The sequence below is a fragment of the Curcuma longa genome, chromosome 3 (assembly GCF_044706935.1).
Source record: "Curcuma longa cultivar G26 ecotype Majalengka, Jawa Barat chromosome 3, ITB_CL_G26_1.1, whole genome shotgun sequence".
Taxonomy (NCBI): Eukaryota; Viridiplantae; Streptophyta; class Magnoliopsida; order Zingiberales; family Zingiberaceae; genus Curcuma; species Curcuma longa.
In genome coordinates, this window is record NC_133863.1 from 1,362,151 (window position 1) to 1,381,671 (window position 19,521).

Below are 19,521 nucleotides of genomic sequence, written 5' to 3' on the forward strand. Positions count from 1 at the left end.
TGATCTTATTATTTTTGCCGTAACGTCTTATTTGCGTTAGGTGCAATGAAATGACGTGCAAACAACCAGTTATTGTCGCCAAAGCTAAATCGACGTGGAACCATTTACTAACAAGAACTTTTTAGGCCCCAATTATTTAGGCAAAAAATAAAAAAAATACTTTTAGACAAAATTGATAAAGCATCCTTTATCGCATTTTATTTTGGAATGTAAGCAATTTTTTTGAACAAAATTGCAACTTGGACATCGATCTTAAGTGTTTAAATAGTTTTCAAGTGACCTTGTGAAAAAAGCATATGAGTTAACAACCCTATCCGAAATACAAAATAATTTTTGTAGTTTCTTTTCTTTTTCTATAACCACGTGAAATAATATTTTTAGAGCCTTGGTGCAAACAAATTATCTTTGAATAATTTGAAATCATTTAGGATTAGAAATAAAAACATATTATTTAATTTTTTATAATATTTAAAATTTGAGTTCTAATTTATCCAATAGTTTTGACTAAAATTACTGATATCTTTCTTATTCAAATTGATTTAATTTTACGAACAAATATTCCTCTATATCCCTAATAGACTCTCTCAATTTATATAATATCTTTCTTTTTTAATATAGACCAATTTTAATTTCTATAATTTTAATCAAAATTATTACATTAACTCAAACTACACTCTTTTATATTTCATAGGCCCTTTAGAGTCTTCAATAATTTACTTTTCGAGTATGAACAAATAATATCAGTTCATGTTAGCAATTATTGGCAAAAGTGTAAAAGGTAATAATAATTTGAATGAAAATTAACAGGGTCTGAATATATTGGTTTTGAGAATTCCACAAGTTTTATAAGATAAAAACGCCCTTTCTGTATGAACAAAAAAAAACAAACTTGAATTTTGAAGAACTATGATCTAAATTGAAGGTAAAAACAAATTCCCCTGAGCACAAAAAGACAAAGCAAACTTTGCTAGGAGAATAAGAGGTTGTATCAATATTTCAGCAGGCATTTGATGATTTAGGTGGAGCATAGTCGGAAGAGGATGATGGCTTCAATTTTTTGGCAAAATTGATGGAAAACAGAGAGAGCCCCTTTGAATTTTTGCCCAACACTAGTTTTTATAGGATTCTGCAGAAGGAAGAACTAAAACCATACCAAATGTGCCAGCACAAAGAATATGCACATTGTACATTCATGCATTACTTCACCAAGAACTATGATTCACCACTTTCTACTAGACAATTTAGCATAACCAGTCCATGAAGTAGATTTATTCGTATCAAACTGTATAATCCATGGGATCAAGACCACATGGCTATCAAACCATCATCATGCTTTCTTCACGGAAGATTGCCTTTCCTTTTCCAACTTGAGAAAAAGGCTTCCATCGTAAACAGCTCTTATGGTATCCTTGTGCAGGAATCCTTCTTTGTCTTTGCAGAGATTATAAAGCACTCTCCATTCCGTCCAGGATGCAAGCCTTTACAAATTCCCATCGCAATAATGAATTTTCAGTCAATTAGCTAACATCTTTATTTCATTCCATTGTGCCAAATTAAGCTAAAAAACCTACCCGCCTTTGCGATCATTGGGCTCCTGATTTGCCTTAAGCATCTCCTTCAACTCTTTCGATGATAGTGCTTCAGGATTTGTCATAGCATGCTTCTGAAATATCTCTTCAAACTTTGAGGCCACGAATCTAAATAATACTCATGCAAATCCAACAGAAATACAAAGGAAAGATTTGTCAATAAGGAGGAGATATAGGTTGTCATCAGTCTTCAAGTTCTAAGTGGGAATATGGTAAATGGTACCTCCCCTCACTGTCATAGACTCCTGTGTCACTTCCATGTTTGCCTTCTTGAATGTTCTTCACATATATTGGAAAATAAGGAAATGGAGATTTACCCTACATGCAAGTATTCAAACAAGATGATAAATTAGAAAGGTTTGCAATATATACAAGTAAAGCAATCTGATGGTCCTCATTTAAATGAACTTCTATTTGAATAATTAAAAATGATGATCTTGTTTAAATACCCGATGACTATTGAAAGACAGCTACTACCATTGAATTTATTGCATTTGCAAGTAATCGTCAGGTAAACCAGCAACTTTAAACGAGGCAATCATATTCTATGGGATTTGGGCATTAAAGCTCATAACCTTGTTGTGCTATCAAGAACTCAATTAGCTAATGTAGTCAGAGCCTGGTGAATAAAAGTTTTATTAATCAATCTACTTGTGCCGAAGCTATGAACTATACAGTCTCTTTTCCCAAGCAAACACTAAGGGCATCTGAACTGACAAAGAATATATAAAATCTTTATCTTGTAAATATTTATTGAAAAAAAGATGGTATTCAATAAACAAGACAAGCAAGAATGAGAGATTCAGGGTGCACTTTTTTGTGTATTTAACTTTTTAGAATGATGAGGAAAAGTTCTATTCTTCATTGTTATGTGGGAAAAAATCGGCCCCCAAGTTTTTGCATTATATTTCTAAGCATTCGCCAAAGACTAAGCTTCAATCTTTTCCATATCGGGACAACAAACTGGCAATAAGGACAAGATCTTCTCAATGTTGAACTCACAGGGTTGGTTTTGGGGCTGAGGAAGCCGTTGATGAAAACAGCACTCACGGCGGACAAAACGACGCCGCACCCGATCGCCCGAAACCCTATCAAACAGCCGCCATCAATCCATGACAAAAGCATAGAGAGAGAGAGAGAGAGAGATGGAACCTTGGTAGGTTTCGGACGGGTAGATGATGCCGTCGTTATTCCTATCAAAGAAAGCGACGTGCCTCTGCAACGGCGTCAGGTTCGCCTCTTCCTCACCTTCGCTGCCTAAGGATCAACAAAAAGGCGGTTACCATTCGAGTTGGGGGAGATTATATCACGACGCCATGGTTTGAGAAAACTTACCTCCGGGTGGAGAAGACGACGCCATGGTTTGAGAAAACTTACCTCCGGGCGGAGAAGACGACGCCATGGATTGAGAAATCTCGCCTCCAGCGGAGGAGAAGACGACGCCTTAACTGATGAGAGCAAGACGGAAGGCAACTTGGAGAAATGAGATCGATGGCTTGAAAGGAAGCGGCAGGTGCGGTTAAATACCTTCACATAATTTTTTTAAAATAAAAATTAATTAAAATAATTTTTTAATTCACTTTGATAATTTGCAATATTTTACAATATCAAATTTTAACTTAATTCACTTTGATAATTTGCTTAATTGTTGCTCTTTAACACATCAAATAAAATCACATGAGAAATCCGCATGAAAAACATGCGTAAATTATTATTATTATTATTTGCCCTCCTTTTCTGCAATAATGAAATTGACTTGGAACGACTCATGAGCCTTGACTCAGTCATTCAGTTGGAGCTTTAGTGAGTGTGGTATGACATGTGGGGTGGGTGATGAATTATTAATGATATTAGGAGCCACTTGTAGTTGTTCAGTAGAGCTATCTCAAGAATAGGCTTACGTAACTTTGAGTTCAATTTCTTCACTTCATGTATTTTACTTAAAATTGATCGATCGATCGATTGAATCTTCTACTTTTAGGTGAACAATGTTGCCACACGGCATTCGTGTGAATGGTAGGAAGATGTTTCTCATAAGCTCGACTTTCTTATATTGAAGATGTTTTAAATAAGTATGCCAATTGCCCTTTAGACGCATCTTCTTTATTATTTAGGTGATTTAGGTGATGGGAACGGCCAAATGCTTATCGCCCACAACTTAGAGGTTACTTTAATATTGACGCAACAAATCAATATAAAGTGAGTTTCTATTTCCTTTCGACAATTGTTTCAATTCCCAACTTTAATGAAATGGACAAAACCCACCCCTAAAATCTTTCTTATTAAGAAGTTTCAACTATATCCTCCTTACTTGAAAAAAAAATTGTAAAAGTAGTTTTCATTTTACTTTGCCCAAAATATAATTCATGTAGAATCATATTTCACTAATTAAGATTTAGAAAGGTAAAATATATATATTTCTAGCTTTTTAGCCAAAATCCAATTCCAAATATAATTGATGGTCTGAATCCAATCAGAAATTAAGCCCAATTTCGGCTCAAAATTATAATTTTTATCCAATTTAAATTTTAAAACATTCTAACTTAGAATAATACATATGTGTGTATTTTAGTAAAGAGCATTATAACAAAGGAATCTTTTAGTAAAATATATTTGCAAGCTTCGTATATTGATTATATAAAAGGTATTCATTTAATTGCCCAAAATTTTTGAAATTGATTGTTGTCCATATTTTTTTTAAAAAAGACAGAGCTACGTTATTATTTGGTAACACTTCAATTATGATTTAGCAATATATTAAAGTAGTAAATAAATTTTAATAGTATTTATTATATAAATTTAATAATAACTATAATATAATTTTATAATATAATTTAATAATATTTAAAATAAAATAATATTTTAAAATTCATATATATATTAATCTATTAAATAAAATAGAAGCAATCTGCGATCAGGGCTTCTTTCACGCCATCCAATCCCTTCCTTTTACAAAATTAACCAACGACATTTATTACACCTGGGATGGCAAGAATAATTTAGATCGTCTTAATTTATTTATTATATTCATCCTTATCTCTATCCTCATTAAATATTTAATAAAAATAAAATAAATATTTATAAACTATGATGAAAAAGTCGAGAAGAAGAAGGAGCAATTAAATTTATTTTCTTATTTTTAATTGATCTTTAATAAACTATACAAATAATATATATATTTTATTATTGAATTTGATTTATATATATATATATATATATATATATATATATATATATATATATATATATAATCGAATTTTCATCGGATTGGAAGTAAATTGTCTCTGATTACATCTTCCCTTTTTGCTTTCAGCCCGACACAAATTCTGACTCTGTACAAAACAATCAACTATATTTGTAATATTTTCTCTTGATGTGCTAATCCACTGCAATTAATTCCCAGCCTCCCTTTGAAAGATTTTTAATTTGATTAAAGGAAAGGAATTATAAAATTTATAGCATCGTGTAAGAAATAGATAGGGGAATTAAAAAGGAATATTAAATCATGATATTTCAAATTCATTTAGATAATAAAGAAGACAGAATGTTTGATTTACACAAATTAATAAGGGCAGTCCGGTGCACGAAGCTCCGCCATGCGGGGTTCGGGGAAAGGATCATTGTACGCAGCCTTACCTTGCCTTTGGCAAGAGGCTATTTCCAGGATTTGAACCCGTGACCTCTAGGTCACATGTTTGATTTACACAAATTAATAGAGAATAAAAATAACCATACTTTAAAAAATAATAAATGGGCTGCTAATTAATATATATGTTTAAGAAGCACTATCATTAGGGTAAGCTAATCAGTGAAGGTTTACAGTAAGACTTTGTGATTTCCTTCGAAAGAACAATCCACACATGCATGGTCTGTGTTCTATCCACAGTTAATGATTCGATAGCAAGACCTAATTATTATTTGCAAAATCATTATGAAGTAAAATTAAAATAGTAATGATGCGCATAGCTATGAATAGTCTATGACGACTTAAACCGTTAATTAGTTAATCAAATTACTTAAATAGGAGAAGAAATGGAATTGAAATCAACTAAATTGTAGAAATAAAAGTACTCTTCAGCAGGTATGAATCCAGCATAATTCATTGATTTGACATTGTCTGCGAACGAGAAGGATTTAATTGCTCCTCTGGAAAACCTTTTATCAAACTGTTTATTTTTTTTTTCCTAATGAGAAAAACAAAGTGACACCCCAATTTGCATGCCTTGCACGCCAGTGCATGCCTCCAAAACGCTGCTGTATGTATGAGAGCATGAAGACAGGCACATCTGTTTGGGATCATGTGCATGCTCACCACGCTTTAATGTGCTGCCTCACTTTTCTCCTCTCCAAACAAACAGCTAACACTACTGCTTCGCTGACACCCATCATTGCAACAAACAATACTGTTCCCATCCCTTCTCCTCTCATGGCCCTCTTCCCTTCCCTGGAACAAGCACGCACAGTCTTGCATGGCGGAGGGAGGAATTACGGCAGGTACTGCATGTCCTGATGTCAACTACTATTGTTAGATAAAAGGCTTGATGGCAGTGTCAGTCTCCTCCTCCTCTGTTGCTCTGCTCTGCCATCTCGCCACTCGCAAGTGCTTCGACTTCGTCCTGTTCACGAGCGTCCACAAGTAACCGGCGAGGCCCAGCTGCATGCAGCTTCATCATGCTGTGGCACTTCGTGTTTCCAGCACACTCATTGCCTCTGGCTCTCAGACTGTTCGGAGAGAAGACATTTGACTGCTTGGCATCGCTAAACAAGCATTAAACTTCATGATAATAATTAATCACCAACGCAATGCGTCTGTTATTTTTTATTCGATAATTAACAGTTAAAATAATTAAGGTACTTGGAATGCTAAGCAACTAGATTAACAAAGCTCGCCTCTGGTCCTCCAAACACAGTAAGTGACAACTAGATCAAAGGCGTCATAGCTTGGCTTATCGTTGGATTCCACTATGATCAAAAGTATCCAAACAAACAAAGGCAAAATCGAGTACACATCGATGTCATTTATTGGACCATATTCCTCATCTTGTGTATTTGTGCAAGAGAATATATCCTAATTATGTTTTGTTTTTTTCTCTTGTTGCGTTTTAAAAATATTATTTTAGGACTCATTTATTTGTTTACGTTAAGTTGAATTTATTGCTTTTGAAACTTTATCATGCATCTGCAAGGGCAATTTTGGACGTCTCAAATTCAATATACATATATAAAATTAATTTTTAATGATACAAATAGTAATAGAAAATATTTTATTCCTTTTTATTTAGAGACAGCTCTCCATTGTAACAGGATGAAACTATAAGAAGAAAACAAACAAATAAGGGCAATTATGTCATTTAGCACTCACTCCTCTCTTCTTCCTTCGGTGTTCCAGCTCAATAATAAATCCAAGGTTCTCTTCCATCTCCGTCGTCTCTTGGAGCAGGACGCTATGGATAGGGACACCGACTTCATCCCTTCCTCTCCTTCCTTCTCCTCCCTTTCCTCCTCCGATCTCGACACCGAGGTAAGATTAAGCTGCCGCAGTTTCGCCCGTTCCCTTCGTTCGTTTACCCCAAATAACCCCTTAATGGGTTTGCTATTTACGCAGTCGACCGGTTCCTTCTTCGCCGACCGGAGCACCACCCTCGGTACCCTAATGGGGGTCTCCTTCCCCTCCTCCGCCTCCTCCTCCCGCTCCGCTCGTCTCCCGTCTCGCCGCGAGCACGCCAACGGAGGCGCCGCCGCGAGGCGTCCGAAGCCGATGGCGGCGGATCGGAGACGCCGGCACGGGCGTAGGGGCAGCTGGTGGCGGCTGTGCCGCGACGAGGTGTCTCGTACGACCTCGCTGGGGGAGTTCCTGCAGGTGGAGCGGCGGATGTCGGGCGGCGACGTGGCGGACGGGCACTACGTCTTCGGCGGCCCCGCAGCCTCCGCCGCAGCCGAGCACGTGGCGGTGGGCGGTGGGCCACTGTTCGCCAACGGGAGGGTTCTGCCGCCGGCGCCGGCGCCTGCGCGGCAGAGGCGGACGGAGTCGATGGGGCGGCTGCCCTCGCTGCTCATTCCCGGAATCTGTAGCGGCGGCGAGGGGTAACGTTGTGATTTCGTACCAGGCCCTCCGAGTGGCACAAGAAAAAGAATTAAAAAATAATAATTTTGATTTCAATTTTATTTCCTTTCAATTTTTTATTACTCTTATTATTCTTGACTTTTGCTTTTTTTTTTCCCTTCTTTCCATTTAACTTTTTTTTTTCATGGTGTGACTCAAGAAGCAAGAAAAAAAGCTGTCAGTGGATTGGATCAAAATTTAGCACTAATTTGGAATTGTTGTATAAAAAATAGACAAATATTTGGTATTTTATTTATAATGTTTGTTTGTTAGTACTCACTGTCTCACTGCTTCAATCTGGACAAAGCCAGAGCATTCCTTTTTGTTAAAATAATAATCTGCTTTATTGAATTTTGGAATCACTCTAGTAAAGCTAAAGCATTTAAAATAACTAGGCTTTATCGCTTTGAGTAATTTGTACTATTTCGTCATTGCAATGCAGCAATGGTGGTCACTTTCATTCCATGTTTGAAAAGGAACGGTAGTAAATGTATTAATTAGTAAATGCCTTTATAAACAGACAATTACAAACAAATTGATATTGCATTTTAAAAACAATAATCTGATGCATTTTAGCTCAATAATGTGGAGGGTGGACTCCCACTTTATTTTAGAGCATTGATTTCATATTCGTTTGTTCAACTCATTTATTGTTACTCTGGTCCAACACTTGAATACTGATCAATAGTATTCCTTTAGAGGATTGGTCCTCATCAAGAAGACTGCTTGTGTACATCATTTTGACTTAATTATCAGATGCATCCTGAAGGATACGATACCATAGAAGACTGTTGGAGTTCATGAATTTGTCTGAGCAAGTTGTACTGTGTTCTACTATGCCTCACTTAGATGTTTCTTTCTGTAAATTTGAGAACAATTATCATTATAGTATGCTGATGTTTCTTTCTTTCTGAAACTTCCTTCTAGAGAGCTGGGATAGTTCTATGATATTAATTCATTCAATGTCCTTTGACCAAGGTTATTTGCAAACCAGCCAAGGAAATTGAATGGCATTCCTAGAACAGTAAGAGAAATCTTCAAACAGGCATCAGAAGTCAATAAGAAACTCTAGATTAGGTTTCTGATAATAAACGTTAATTATTGTCAGTTTGGCATTCTTTAGCTGTTTCATTCCTTTACTTAGCATGTGCAGTAAAAACACAGCAAAGTGTGGTAGAAGTACTACAAACACAAAGATGATAAATTTGTTACTAGCTTCTCATCAGTTTTGCAACACTAATTTTTCCTGTAGGAGAGTTCTTGTTCCAGCATGAACAGAGGGTAGGGTTTGGATCTTTTTTAAAGGGAGTTGTCAAGTGTTTTGGCCCATTAATAAAAGTACTTGGGCTATTAAATTCTTAAGGGACACACATTGATAATTATGACCTAGAAAAATGTATACAGTAAGAAAACTTTCATAAGTCTAATAACTATGATTTACGTCAAAGACAAATTTTATGATTGTGTTTCTGCTGTCAAAGCGATTTCTCTGTATGCAAGTTTACTCCTGCAATTTATGAAGACTATAGGACCTAATTAAGTTCCATAAGAAACAGCAATCATCCAATTTTCAATTGACATAACTTGTGAGTCATTTCCAATAACATAAATATTTCATCTTGGCACCAAAAACTTTTGCAAGAGAAGGCTGCATGGCCTGATATTTTCTATTCATATCATAGAAACCGTGCCACTTTTCCTCAAGTTCTCACCAATCCGTGCAACTACACACAATCTCTTGACCCACCAAGGCCACAAAAGCCAAACTTAGAGACATCTCCATGACTTCATTGCACCACCCAAGCTATAAATTTGCCATCCCGAACACCACCATCTCTCACCACAACGTTCCACTCTCAATTGAACTCAAACATGGAAGCTCTTTTGCCTACTCTCGTTATATCTCTTCTACTCTCTGCTTCCATTATCACCGCCACTGAAACTAGAAAACCTGTTCTCTATGTGTTCGGGGACTCGCTGTCCGATGTGGGCAACAACAACTATCTCATTTTATCCCTTGCGAAGTCGGACTACCCCTGGTATGGAATTGATTACTATGGCGGCATTCCAACTGGAAGATTCACCAATGGAAGAACCATAGGAGACATCATTGGTATGTATGTTTAAATCATTCCTGACTACATTTATTTACATGAAAATAGTCAGATTTGAACTTTCTGTTAATTTCGGGATGCAGCTGCCAAGCTGGGGATTCCATCTCCACCACCATATCTTTCTCTGTCCGAGTACGATGATGCTATGCTCAAAGGTGTCAACTATGCTTCTGGAGGAGCTGGAATTCTCAACGAGACCGGAATCTATTTTGTAAGCTATTTGTGTTTCATTCAATTCAGTATACGCAGATACACAAGTTTTTAAGCTATTGCCAACATACATTTACTAAAACGGGGATTCACAGATTGAAAAGCTCTCCTTTGATGATCAAATTGGCTGCTATGAGAAGACAAAGGAAGCAATCACTCTCAAACTTGGAAGACAGGCTTCTGAGGAACTAAGCAATGAGGCCATCTTTTTAGTTGGACTTGGTAAACTACACGACCAAAGTTTTGATGAATGCCATTTTGTCAAGATAGCTAATGGTTTTATTTATCTTTTTTTCCATTTATTTTACAGGAAGCAATGACTATATCAACAACTTTCTTAAGCCATTTCTTGTTGATGGAAATATTTACACGCTCCAGGAGTTCGAGGATCTCTTGATAAATACCTTGGCAGGCCAGTTGACGGTATGATATCTGGCTCAATTTCAAGACATAGAATGATCAGCTCTTTAAATCTTTAATGGTAGTTAATCGATCCAAGTTTTAGCAATGAATGATGAACTACAACATGGTGTCTGTGTTTGATGTTTCAAGAGGTTGTATTTTGCTGGGGCAAGGAAGGTGATCTTCCATGGACTGTCACCCATGGGCTGCATTCCCTCTCAGAGAGCGATAGCCGGCAATGGCCAATGCCTAGATTATGTCAACGACTACGTGATGCGGTTCAACAAGCGAGTCAAGTATCTGCTCTCTGTTCTCAACTCCAGGCTTCCTGGTGCGCAAATGACCTTCGCAGATTGCTACGACTCAGTCATGGATCTCATCAACAGACCAGAAATCTACGGTACGCAATCAAACTACTCTGCAAACATCGAGGATTCCAACTACGTCCGTTCGATAACAAAAATTGTATTTGGCTGCAGGATTCAAAGTCTCTCACACGTCATGTTGCAACGTGGATACGACAGTAGGTGGCCTGTGCCTGCCAAACTCAAACCTCTGCAGCAATCGAGCAGAATACGTGTTCTGGGACGCCTATCACCCCACGGATGCTGCGAACGTAGTGCTCGCCAATATACTGTTCTCCGACCCAGAGATTGCTAAAGTTCATCCTGCTCTTGGACGAAATGCTTCTCCCCCTTCCCCTCGATGATTGTTATGTTTCATCAAGCTACAACTTTCAGGGTTTTGGTTCTAGTTCAGGTTGCGGCTTCTACTTAGGCTCGAAGATGCGTTGTTATTTCAGTGTTACACACACGATATATACTGTATTCTGCAACTCTCTGGAATTGCAAGTGCCATTCATACAATTTTTAGTAAACCTTTTGCGGTCTCAATTTCTTAATTAACATTATTAAATAATTAAAATACAAAATAATAAGTCTGCTACTAGTTGTTGTGTTCCCGCTCCTGATCCACTCAGACCGCTTCTGCTACTGCCGTTGGCTTCGCCTTGGGCGGCCGCCCGCGGCCCCGCTTGACCCCAACCACAGCGCCGCTCGTCCCCGACTCCGTCGCCCGGTCGACCTTCGGCGGACGTCCACGAGGGCGGGGGAACCCGGAGGCCGCTTTGGCGACGGCAGCGGCAAGCGGATCCTTCGTCTTCGGCGGCCGGCCACGCGGCCGAGGCGACGGTAGCTCTGCGCCGGAAGGAAGCTCTGACTTGGGCTTGGGCGGGCGGCCGCGCCCTCGCTTCGCGGGCGCGTTCGCGCCGGGCTTCTTGTAGTAGCCGTCGACATGCAGGAGCTCCCCGTTCTCTGTCATGCGGTCGAGGTGCGTCGAGAGGAGCGACGGGTGATCCGGCGGCAGGTCGTTGTTCTTGGACTCGATGTAGTTCGAGATGGCCGACTTGTCGGCGCCGCCTGCCTCGCCCAGCGCCGCGATCGCTTCCATGATCATCTGCGGCAAACCAAGCGGTGAATTAAGATTTCGGATCGATAAGCCAAAATTGCACTGCTTATAATCTGTTTACCTCTGGGTATGGCTTACTATCTTCTTCAGCGGCAGCGGCCATGGCGAAGATTGGATTGGGAGAACCTGCAACGGATCGAGAAGGGCAATAAAAAGCGAGCGAGACAGGATTCGGAAAGAACAAAAAGGTGGGAAAGAACATTAAAAAAATAAATAAAGGGGAAATGGTGAATTCTCGTGAAGACGCTAGTAGAAGGGGACGGCTGTGATGCGCGGATGCCACGTCGATCGAAGCGTCGGCGGCAGTTTAGGCGGTCGTGTGGTGCGGATCGATGAGGTGGCAGTGCGTGACGTTATATCAGATTTTTTTGTCGGTTCAGCGTTGTGCATTACGAAATAATTAATAAAAATGACGTCACCATCTTCGTGAGAAATAAAAACATTTATTTATTAAAATTTCAAATCATAATTGAGAACCCTCCGTTAATTTCTTCAGGCATTCCTGCCGAACTAGCTCTTAAATAGAGAGCTAATATAATTATTTACCCACAAAAATAAATTGTTAAAAATTATTAAAAAGAATATTTATTTGTGGATTTCTCCTTCCCCAATTAGCTTGAACCAGTGTATATATATTGTGCATGCCATCAGGTCTCCTTCTCCAGGCACTTGAGAACGATTTTGGCCGTCCTCGACAACAACTCCGACCAATTCCCGTTCTTTGTGTCGAAGTTCAAGCCGACGGTGAGCTTAGCTTCCTGGATCGCCCGGTTGTACCGCCGGAGATCCTCCGGCGAATGCACAGTGATGTCGCCGCGCACCACGAGCTCCGACGGCTTGACGTCGCAGAAGACGGGGATGAGCTTCTTGTTGGCCTCCACCATCATCGCCAGCTCGTGGAGGCAGAAGACGGAGTCGCAATAGCGCCGGGAGAAGATGGCCACCCCGACCCTGCACTGCCGGATCCCGGCGTCGATGGACTCGTACAGCTTTTCTCCTGGCACCATCGAGCGGTTGTCGAGGAATGGCCGGACGTTCATCTGCACCAGTCTGTCGTAGAGCAACCCCGCCACGGAGCTCCTAGTGTCCGCACCCCGGTGGCTCAGGAACACATCGACGCCGGCGGCGCATTGCTTGGAGGACGACCGCCGGCGAGGAGTGGCATGATCGGCCGAAGAGAATTCCGGAGACTTGAATGCACCTGCTGTTTTCCTCGCGAGGATCCTAGAAGCTCCGGCGCGGTAGGGGACGACGACGCGGTGCACAGAAGAGACGGCCATTGAAATCAAAACAGATGAATTAATGGAATTATATATTTTTTTAGTGGATCAACGAGAAAATGTTAGCTGTGTAATCTATGTATATATAAGTATTTGTAAGGATGGATATGGATGACATTCGACAACAAGAAAAATTAGTCGAGGTTTGATTTTGATTTCCCGTGGGGGATGTGGTAGCTTGAACAGGGACCTATTCAACTCATCATCAGAATTTTAAACCATCGTGGACCATAAAACTTTGACTTTTCATTAGTCGAACAATAGATCGACGACCTACGCGTGGCCCAAGCCGGCCCATTTAGATATCGTGCAGAATGGGCACGACAAGGTTCTTCACGTATCTTTGCTCGCCGGGCCCGGATCGGGCCCATCTGGCCTAACAATAATAATAATAAATAAATAAAATATATTAATAATCGGTAAAATATCAGAAAAAATTAAAATGGACTGATAAAATTGAAAAAAACATTTTTAATATTTACATATTGCATGTTTAAAATATTACATTTGCACAAGAATATCATATTTTAAGTTTAAATCATGATCGTTTCATTTAGAATATTGCAACATCCTATATATTTACTTATAGAGTTTTAAATAATTGCTTATGAAAAAAAAAATATGTCTTTGACGACGAAGATCACGTTGAATAAGAAAAAACTGATATTAGATTCTAGAATCCAATTATTTAAATATGGAAGGTGCATTCTAGTTATAATTATATTTTCTCCGTTTATGAATGCATGCATATATGAATGATGCATGTCAACGTAGGCTTGAGATTTGACCTACAACTCTTCGTTCATTATTTTGTGCACGTGAAAACTAATTAACCGACTCGACCTCGATCCACCAACTTCCAAATTTAACTTTTCAAGGAAAACGTTTTGACATTTAGAAGTTATGACTCAGTCAACTATACCATATTTGGAGTGTAGACTAAGCAAACATTGTTCTAAGCCCAGGGAACGGGCAAGAGAGGTCTTGCGTCCGTACTTGGGAACATACGAGTGCAGTTGGTCACAGTACATATAATGGTTCGAGACTAGTGTTTGAAAAAGTCTAAGGAGAAAAGTATCAGATACGTGGAAATTAAAGTAATGATTTTATTGGATTTGAATCTTTTTTAGATCCTTGTAAACATTCTACACTTGTACTGATAGAGATCATCCATGGGCTCCAGAGATGGAGCCACGTATAGCCCATCCTGAACTACTATAGCCCACCCCAATTTTATTAAGTTTTATTAAATTAGTAGTTAATGGCAAAATATTGTGTATAAATTAACATGTTTGATCTGATTGAATTTAATTAGTTAAAATAGTATAAGGTTTGGATCTTTTGGATGTAATTTTGAAGTTATAAAGTAAATGTGCTGAATTAAAATCTAGATAGGTACAGAGATAAGAAGCATGTTTGTCTAAATCCAAGTTGATTTGGATTTGAATTGATTAAATTATAGTTAAATCAAATTTAATTGGATTAAACTAGATTTAAGATAAATTTAAAAAATCTTATGTTTCATTGGAGTAGTCCTTCTGTCGATTTGTGGTTGCAACGTTCTCATGGACTGCAATCATTGCTTCAAGTTGCAATGGCAAAGAGATACATTAGAATTGTTTTATTATGTTTGTTTCTAATATTTATAATTTGTATAGGTTCAAATAATCTATAATTTTAAAAAATAACTTATCTTGCTTTCAATTTTTAGCTTAACATTTAACTTACAGATTCTTAGTTTACTGATGAATAGTTAGGAGAGTAAAATAAAACATGGAATCGTAGAATCATTGCCGTCATGGAGTTCTTCAACATGCAAAAAAGATATCAGACTGTATTAATTTTTTAAGACCAAAGTTAGTTAGTATTGAACGACTGATACATGGACATATTCTATTTAAAATGATAAAGAATGACACAAAATATGTTCAGGCGGGTTTATAAATTATTATGGCATGCAGTATTTACGTGGAAAAAATAGATTTGATATATTATTTTAATAATAATGGAACTTGTTTCAGGTGCATGTGCGAGCTTGCAATTTGATTACTTATTTTACACACAACTTTTTATAAAAAAAAATTAAAATAAAATAAAATATAATATAACAAAAAATACAAAAAAGAGCAAATTTATCAGCGTTTGATTAGTTTATAGAAAGTTGATGATATTTTAAGTATAAATAATCGGATCATATCTATGAGATCCATACCAATTTAAGCAATTAAGTAAATCGAATACGTATCTAATCAAAAGTCAATTAAGTAAGTAGTCTCGATCTCAAAAAAGAAAAGAAACCCAGTGGGCCCTACTTTCCCGTGGTCTTCCCTTTCCCACTCCTTTCCTTGCTCTCTCTCTCCCCTGTATTCATTAACATCTGGAGGAGAGAGGGTCCGGCTTTCCGCTCGCCTTCCTGCCTCCAATCCGATCTCTTCCTCGTTCCCGGCCTCGCGCGGTGGATGCGGCATTGCGATCCGGATGGGAAACATTCCCACCGCCATTGCCTCCGCTGCCGCGGCCACTGCCGCCACCGCCCCACCCGGAGCTCTCACTTGTTCCGGTAGCAGTAGCAGGAGCGGGAGGCGTCAGGCGAGGAGGAATGACGAAGAGCGAAGAGAAGCTAATCAGAGAGGCGCGTCGATTCGGGAGGATCGGCTGCATGCCCTTCCGGGACGGATCTTCTCAAACGACGGTAGAAGCTGCACCGCTTCCATCTACACGCAACAAGGCCGCAAGGGGATAAACCAGGACGCCATGATTCTGTGGGAAGTAAGACACAAAAGTTTTGAATTTTTTTTTTCTTATGCCCCTCGCTAATCGATCTCTTTGATGGTCGTTCGGTCGTTTGAGGGCTCGGTTTCCTTGTTCGTGTGTGTTTTCGATGCAGGACTTCGGCGGCAACGGGGGCGTGTTATGCGGTGTGTTCGACGGCCACGGCCCTTACGGCCACCTCGTTGCCCGAAAGGTGAGGGATGCTCTCCCCCTCAAGCTCCTCTCCTTTCTCCCCCGCGGTGGCAACCGCCGCAAAGGTGTGAGCCTGCCGTGTTGCGGCCTAGGGGGGAGAAACGACCTGCCGGTGCAAGATCCTTCCTTCTGCTTGGAGGAGCCGTTGCTCTCGGCCTGGAAGGAGGCCTTCGTGCGGTCGTACAAGGCCATGGACAAGGAGCTCAGTTCTCACTCCTCCCTCGATTGTTTTTGCAGCGGCAGCACTGCCGTAATCTTGCTCAAGCTGGTTTGCCTCTTCCTATGCTTGTCGCGCGTGATGAATTTTTTTGCCATTGTTTCTTATAGCACCTCACTGGGAATTGTGTCTTCGCACAAGTACAGTATTCGAACCTTTTCATTGCAAATATTGGGGATTCCCGAGCTGTCTTGGGTTGCAAAGATGACATCTCTGGCTCGTTGCGGGCTGTGCAGCTGACGGTTGATCTCAAACCCGACCTTCCAAGTACGTGTTAGATAGATCCTTCAAGTCCTTCGTTTATTGATGAATTAATGCCCTGTATAAAGTAACTGCGGTTCCTGCAGGGGAAGCTGAGCGAATCAAGAAATGTCAAGGAAGAGTTTTTGCTCTGCAGGATGAACCGGAGGTGCCGAGGGTGTGGCTGCCTTTCGATAACGCTCCTGGTCTAGCAATGGCTAGGGCTTTTGGAGACTTCTGTTTGAAGGATTATGGAGTGATCTCAGTTCCAGAGTTATTCCATTGGCCACTCACCCAGAAGGATCAATTTGTTGTTCTTGCTTCTGATGGCGTAAGTTGATCTAATTCTTCCTATTACTGGGGTTCCTTTATCTTTAGAATTCACAATTTGTTGCATTTTTGTTGAAACTGAAATAACAGTGCAGTGCAGACACTCGATATATACTTCACCTGTTGTTTTCTAAGGGGCTTCAATCATTTATATTCCAGCTATCGATAATTAAACTTTCAAGGTTTACATTCCTGCTTAAGTTTGTTTCATCATACTAATGGAGAAGGCTCATAGTTTACCAGGGCAGAACAATAATGGTGAAATTCTTAGGGAAATGTGACTGACCAGTACCTTCTTTCACTCTAATCATCATTAAGGAAAGAGATTATTGTAGTAGTCTAGCTCCTCGGAAGTTCTGGAACTTGAACTTTCATATATTATCATTTTAGTTGGTTAATTATCAATTTCAGATATCAAGGTTTATCAGAAGAGCTAAGTTTTGCTGCACATATCCCCACCTTATCTGAGGCATATACGTCTGAGCATAACAAAATTCCAGATGGTATCTCCACCTTCATTTAAGTCATGGTTGTAAGCAGTGTGGCATCTACCTTTCATCCATTCATCTCCTTCTGCTACACTTCACTGCTATGAACAAATTATGATATTGTTATTGAAAACCTCATTCTGATTTAGTTAGAGGAATGGATTTAAGGTCAATTAAAATCAACCACAGTTCAACCTTGAAGACCTAATGGCCAACGAAACATGGCCTTTTATCTCTGGAGCTTGGTGCTCCCGACCGCATTGATTTGCACAGAGCGTCTACTATGCAATCTTTATCATACTTTTGGGTGATTAAGGCTGTTGCAAATGTTATTGATCGACACACGTAGATGTTGTAATGAGAGTCTCTACGAATGATTATCCCAATTGAAAAAGAGAATAGTGGTCACAAGGTTGTACATCCCATTCGTGAGTTCAGCTGTCAGCTATGACAGCTAAAGCCATGACACCTACAGCATGTGGCAGTGTATCTTTTGCCTGTTTGCTTAACTTTTAGTTGACCTACTCTTTATTGTAGAAGAGAAACAACTGTGTGCATGGTAGAACCTCTTTGCTCGATTGTACTTTATTGCTCAGCATATGCATCCGTCACGTTATGGCTAAACTTTCACACGTTGCTGCAGGTCTGGGATGTCCTCGGCAATGAAGATGTCATTGAAATTGTCTCATCTTCTCCCTCTCGATCATTGGCTGCAAAGGTCCTTGTTGAAGCTGCTGCTCGAGAATGGAAGCTCAAGTATCCGACTTCAAAAATGGATGACTGCGCAGTGGTTTGCCTCTACTTGGACGATGAGAAGGATGCACTTGTGTCTGAATCTTTGGATAATAGCTCGACATCGTTCATTTATCCTGGCAATGAAGATTCCAAAGTTGAAACCAATGAAGCACAAGATTCTGAACCCACATTAGACCGGAATTTCACAGTCAGAAACACCAGGATAGCAGCTGCTCTGGAAGAACAAGGTTCAGAATGCTTTAAAGAGGATGGGAACTGGTCAGGCCTGGAAGGGGTCACTCGAGTTAACTCCATTGTTCAACTTCCAAGATTTACGAATGATAAATGAATGAACAGTGAGACTTGATTGATGAAGCATTTAGGAAGTATAATTCTTTCTTCATTCATCAAGGCGACTTGTAAATGCTTCAACCAATCAACTTTTCAGGGCTTTGCCTGAATCTTTCACCTACCCTTTGTAATGATATCATAATGCGTGTGTTATATCACAATGCATTTGCTGTTTTTCTTCGCAATAGCAAGAGATTAGCCGATGTTTTTCTAAACTATATTTTGGTATTTTCTAAAAGAAAGGTTGCTACGCCACGAAGTTTGGATTTGATTTTTAGCCCAAAGACCTTTTGACTTGTTATCATGCACATCGATGAACATGTCAACTTACGTGGCATCACCTCCTGGGCTCTTCGTTGGTCAACTTTCAAAGCCGGCCTATTCAAAGGTCAAAAGGTGCGGCGAGGCGTTGGAGGACCACTTCTCCCCTTCGCGTATGAACAATGGACGCGCAGCTCCATGTACATATAAAGGATCAACCGCCATTTCCTTCTTGAAGACAACAACAACTACTAGCAGCAACAACAACTACAGCAGCAACACATGGAGCTCATTCACTCCGGCGAGGAAAGCCACACACCTCCCGGCGCGGGCGGCGCACTGGTGGCGCAGTCGCCGAGGGTAAGAGGACGAGGGGGTGCTCCGTCGTCCAGGTCTCCTCGACGGTCGCGAACAACTTCCACAGGGCGGAGACCGCCCGCCTATTCTCTTGCATCCGACGGAAACCAGTCGGCCAACCGGGAGGTGATCCGGCGGGCACTCCACCCTCCTCCGACGCGCCCGCCAACTCCTTTGCCAGGGCTGAGGACGTGGTTCTTCCGTCCCACGCCAAGTCCGCTCTCGAAGATGTCCTTGGAGTAGGCATGCTCGTTTCTTTAGATCGATCGCAGCCTCCTTTCTATTTATCGCTTACATTCATTCTTTGATTAATTAAATCTTCTCCGATCTCTCTGAGAATTTTGAGCGGAGTTAACTCCAATCTGATTCCCAGTTTGCTGAGCAGCAGCTCAAATCTGTTGATAGCAATTGTG

The 19,521-nt window shown here is 40.0% G+C and overlaps 6 protein-coding genes across 7 annotated transcripts; 3 read left to right on the plus strand and 3 right to left on the minus strand.

Annotated features, from left to right (window-relative positions):
- Window positions 1–1,091: 1,091 nt before the first annotated feature.
- Window positions 1,092–3,076, minus strand: LOC141824382 (putative peroxygenase 4). 2 transcript variants are annotated; one of them, XM_074711658.1, is made up of 6 exons: window positions 2,967–3,076; window positions 2,742–2,846; window positions 2,592–2,677; window positions 1,813–1,907; window positions 1,572–1,697; window positions 1,092–1,478 (listed from the first exon to the last, which is right to left on the minus strand). In XM_074711658.1, the coding sequence occupies exons 1-6, from the start codon at window positions 2,989–2,991 to the stop codon at window positions 1,328–1,330; spliced, it is 588 nt and encodes a 195-aa protein (XP_074567759.1). In that variant the 5' UTR covers window positions 2,992–3,076; the 3' UTR covers window positions 1,092–1,327. The 2 variants fall into 2 exon arrangements, with proteins under 2 accessions (XP_074567759.1, XP_074567757.1); XM_074711656.1 differs by having other exon boundaries at window positions 2,925–3,076.
- Window positions 3,077–7,029: 3,953 nt separating this feature from the next.
- On the plus strand, window positions 7,030–7,964 carry LOC141825370 (uncharacterized protein At3g17950-like). The gene is made up of 2 exons (XM_074712754.1): window positions 7,030–7,110; window positions 7,195–7,964. Exons 1-2 carry the CDS (start codon window positions 7,036–7,038, stop codon window positions 7,675–7,677), a joined length of 558 nt encoding a protein of 185 aa, XP_074568855.1. The 5' UTR covers window positions 7,030–7,035; the 3' UTR covers window positions 7,678–7,964.
- A 1,588-nt stretch (window positions 7,965–9,552) lies between these two features.
- Window positions 9,553–11,284, plus strand: LOC141823514 (GDSL esterase/lipase At5g37690-like). The gene is made up of 6 exons (XM_074710806.1): window positions 9,553–9,805; window positions 9,890–10,017; window positions 10,112–10,238; window positions 10,327–10,439; window positions 10,569–10,818; window positions 10,898–11,284. The coding sequence occupies exons 1-6, from the start codon at window positions 9,565–9,567 to the stop codon at window positions 11,125–11,127; spliced, it is 1,089 nt and encodes a 362-aa protein (XP_074566907.1). The 5' UTR covers window positions 9,553–9,564; the 3' UTR covers window positions 11,128–11,284.
- LOC141823515 (HMG-Y-related protein A-like) lies at window positions 11,273–12,053 on the minus strand. The gene is made up of 2 exons (XM_074710807.1): window positions 11,947–12,053; window positions 11,273–11,873 (listed from the first exon to the last, which is right to left on the minus strand). The coding sequence occupies exons 1-2, from the start codon at window positions 11,986–11,988 to the stop codon at window positions 11,394–11,396; spliced, it is 522 nt and encodes a 173-aa protein (XP_074566908.1). The 5' UTR covers window positions 11,989–12,053; the 3' UTR covers window positions 11,273–11,393.
- A 479-nt stretch (window positions 12,054–12,532) lies between these two features.
- Window positions 12,533–13,165, minus strand: LOC141822980 (putative 2' cyclic ADP-D-ribose synthase BdTIR). Its single transcript, XM_074710268.1, has one exon. It carries the CDS (start codon window positions 13,163–13,165, stop codon window positions 12,533–12,535), a length of 633 nt encoding a protein of 210 aa, XP_074566369.1.
- Window positions 13,166–15,580: 2,415 nt separating this feature from the next.
- On the plus strand, window positions 15,581–18,657 carry LOC141823513 (putative protein phosphatase 2C 64). Its single transcript, XM_074710804.1, has 5 exons — window positions 15,581–15,934; window positions 16,053–16,397; window positions 16,493–16,613; window positions 16,694–16,917; window positions 18,048–18,657. The coding sequence occupies exons 1-5, from the start codon at window positions 15,644–15,646 to the stop codon at window positions 18,486–18,488; spliced, it is 1,422 nt and encodes a 473-aa protein (XP_074566905.1). The 5' UTR covers window positions 15,581–15,643; the 3' UTR covers window positions 18,489–18,657.
- The last annotated feature ends 864 nt before the right edge of the window (window positions 18,658–19,521 follow it).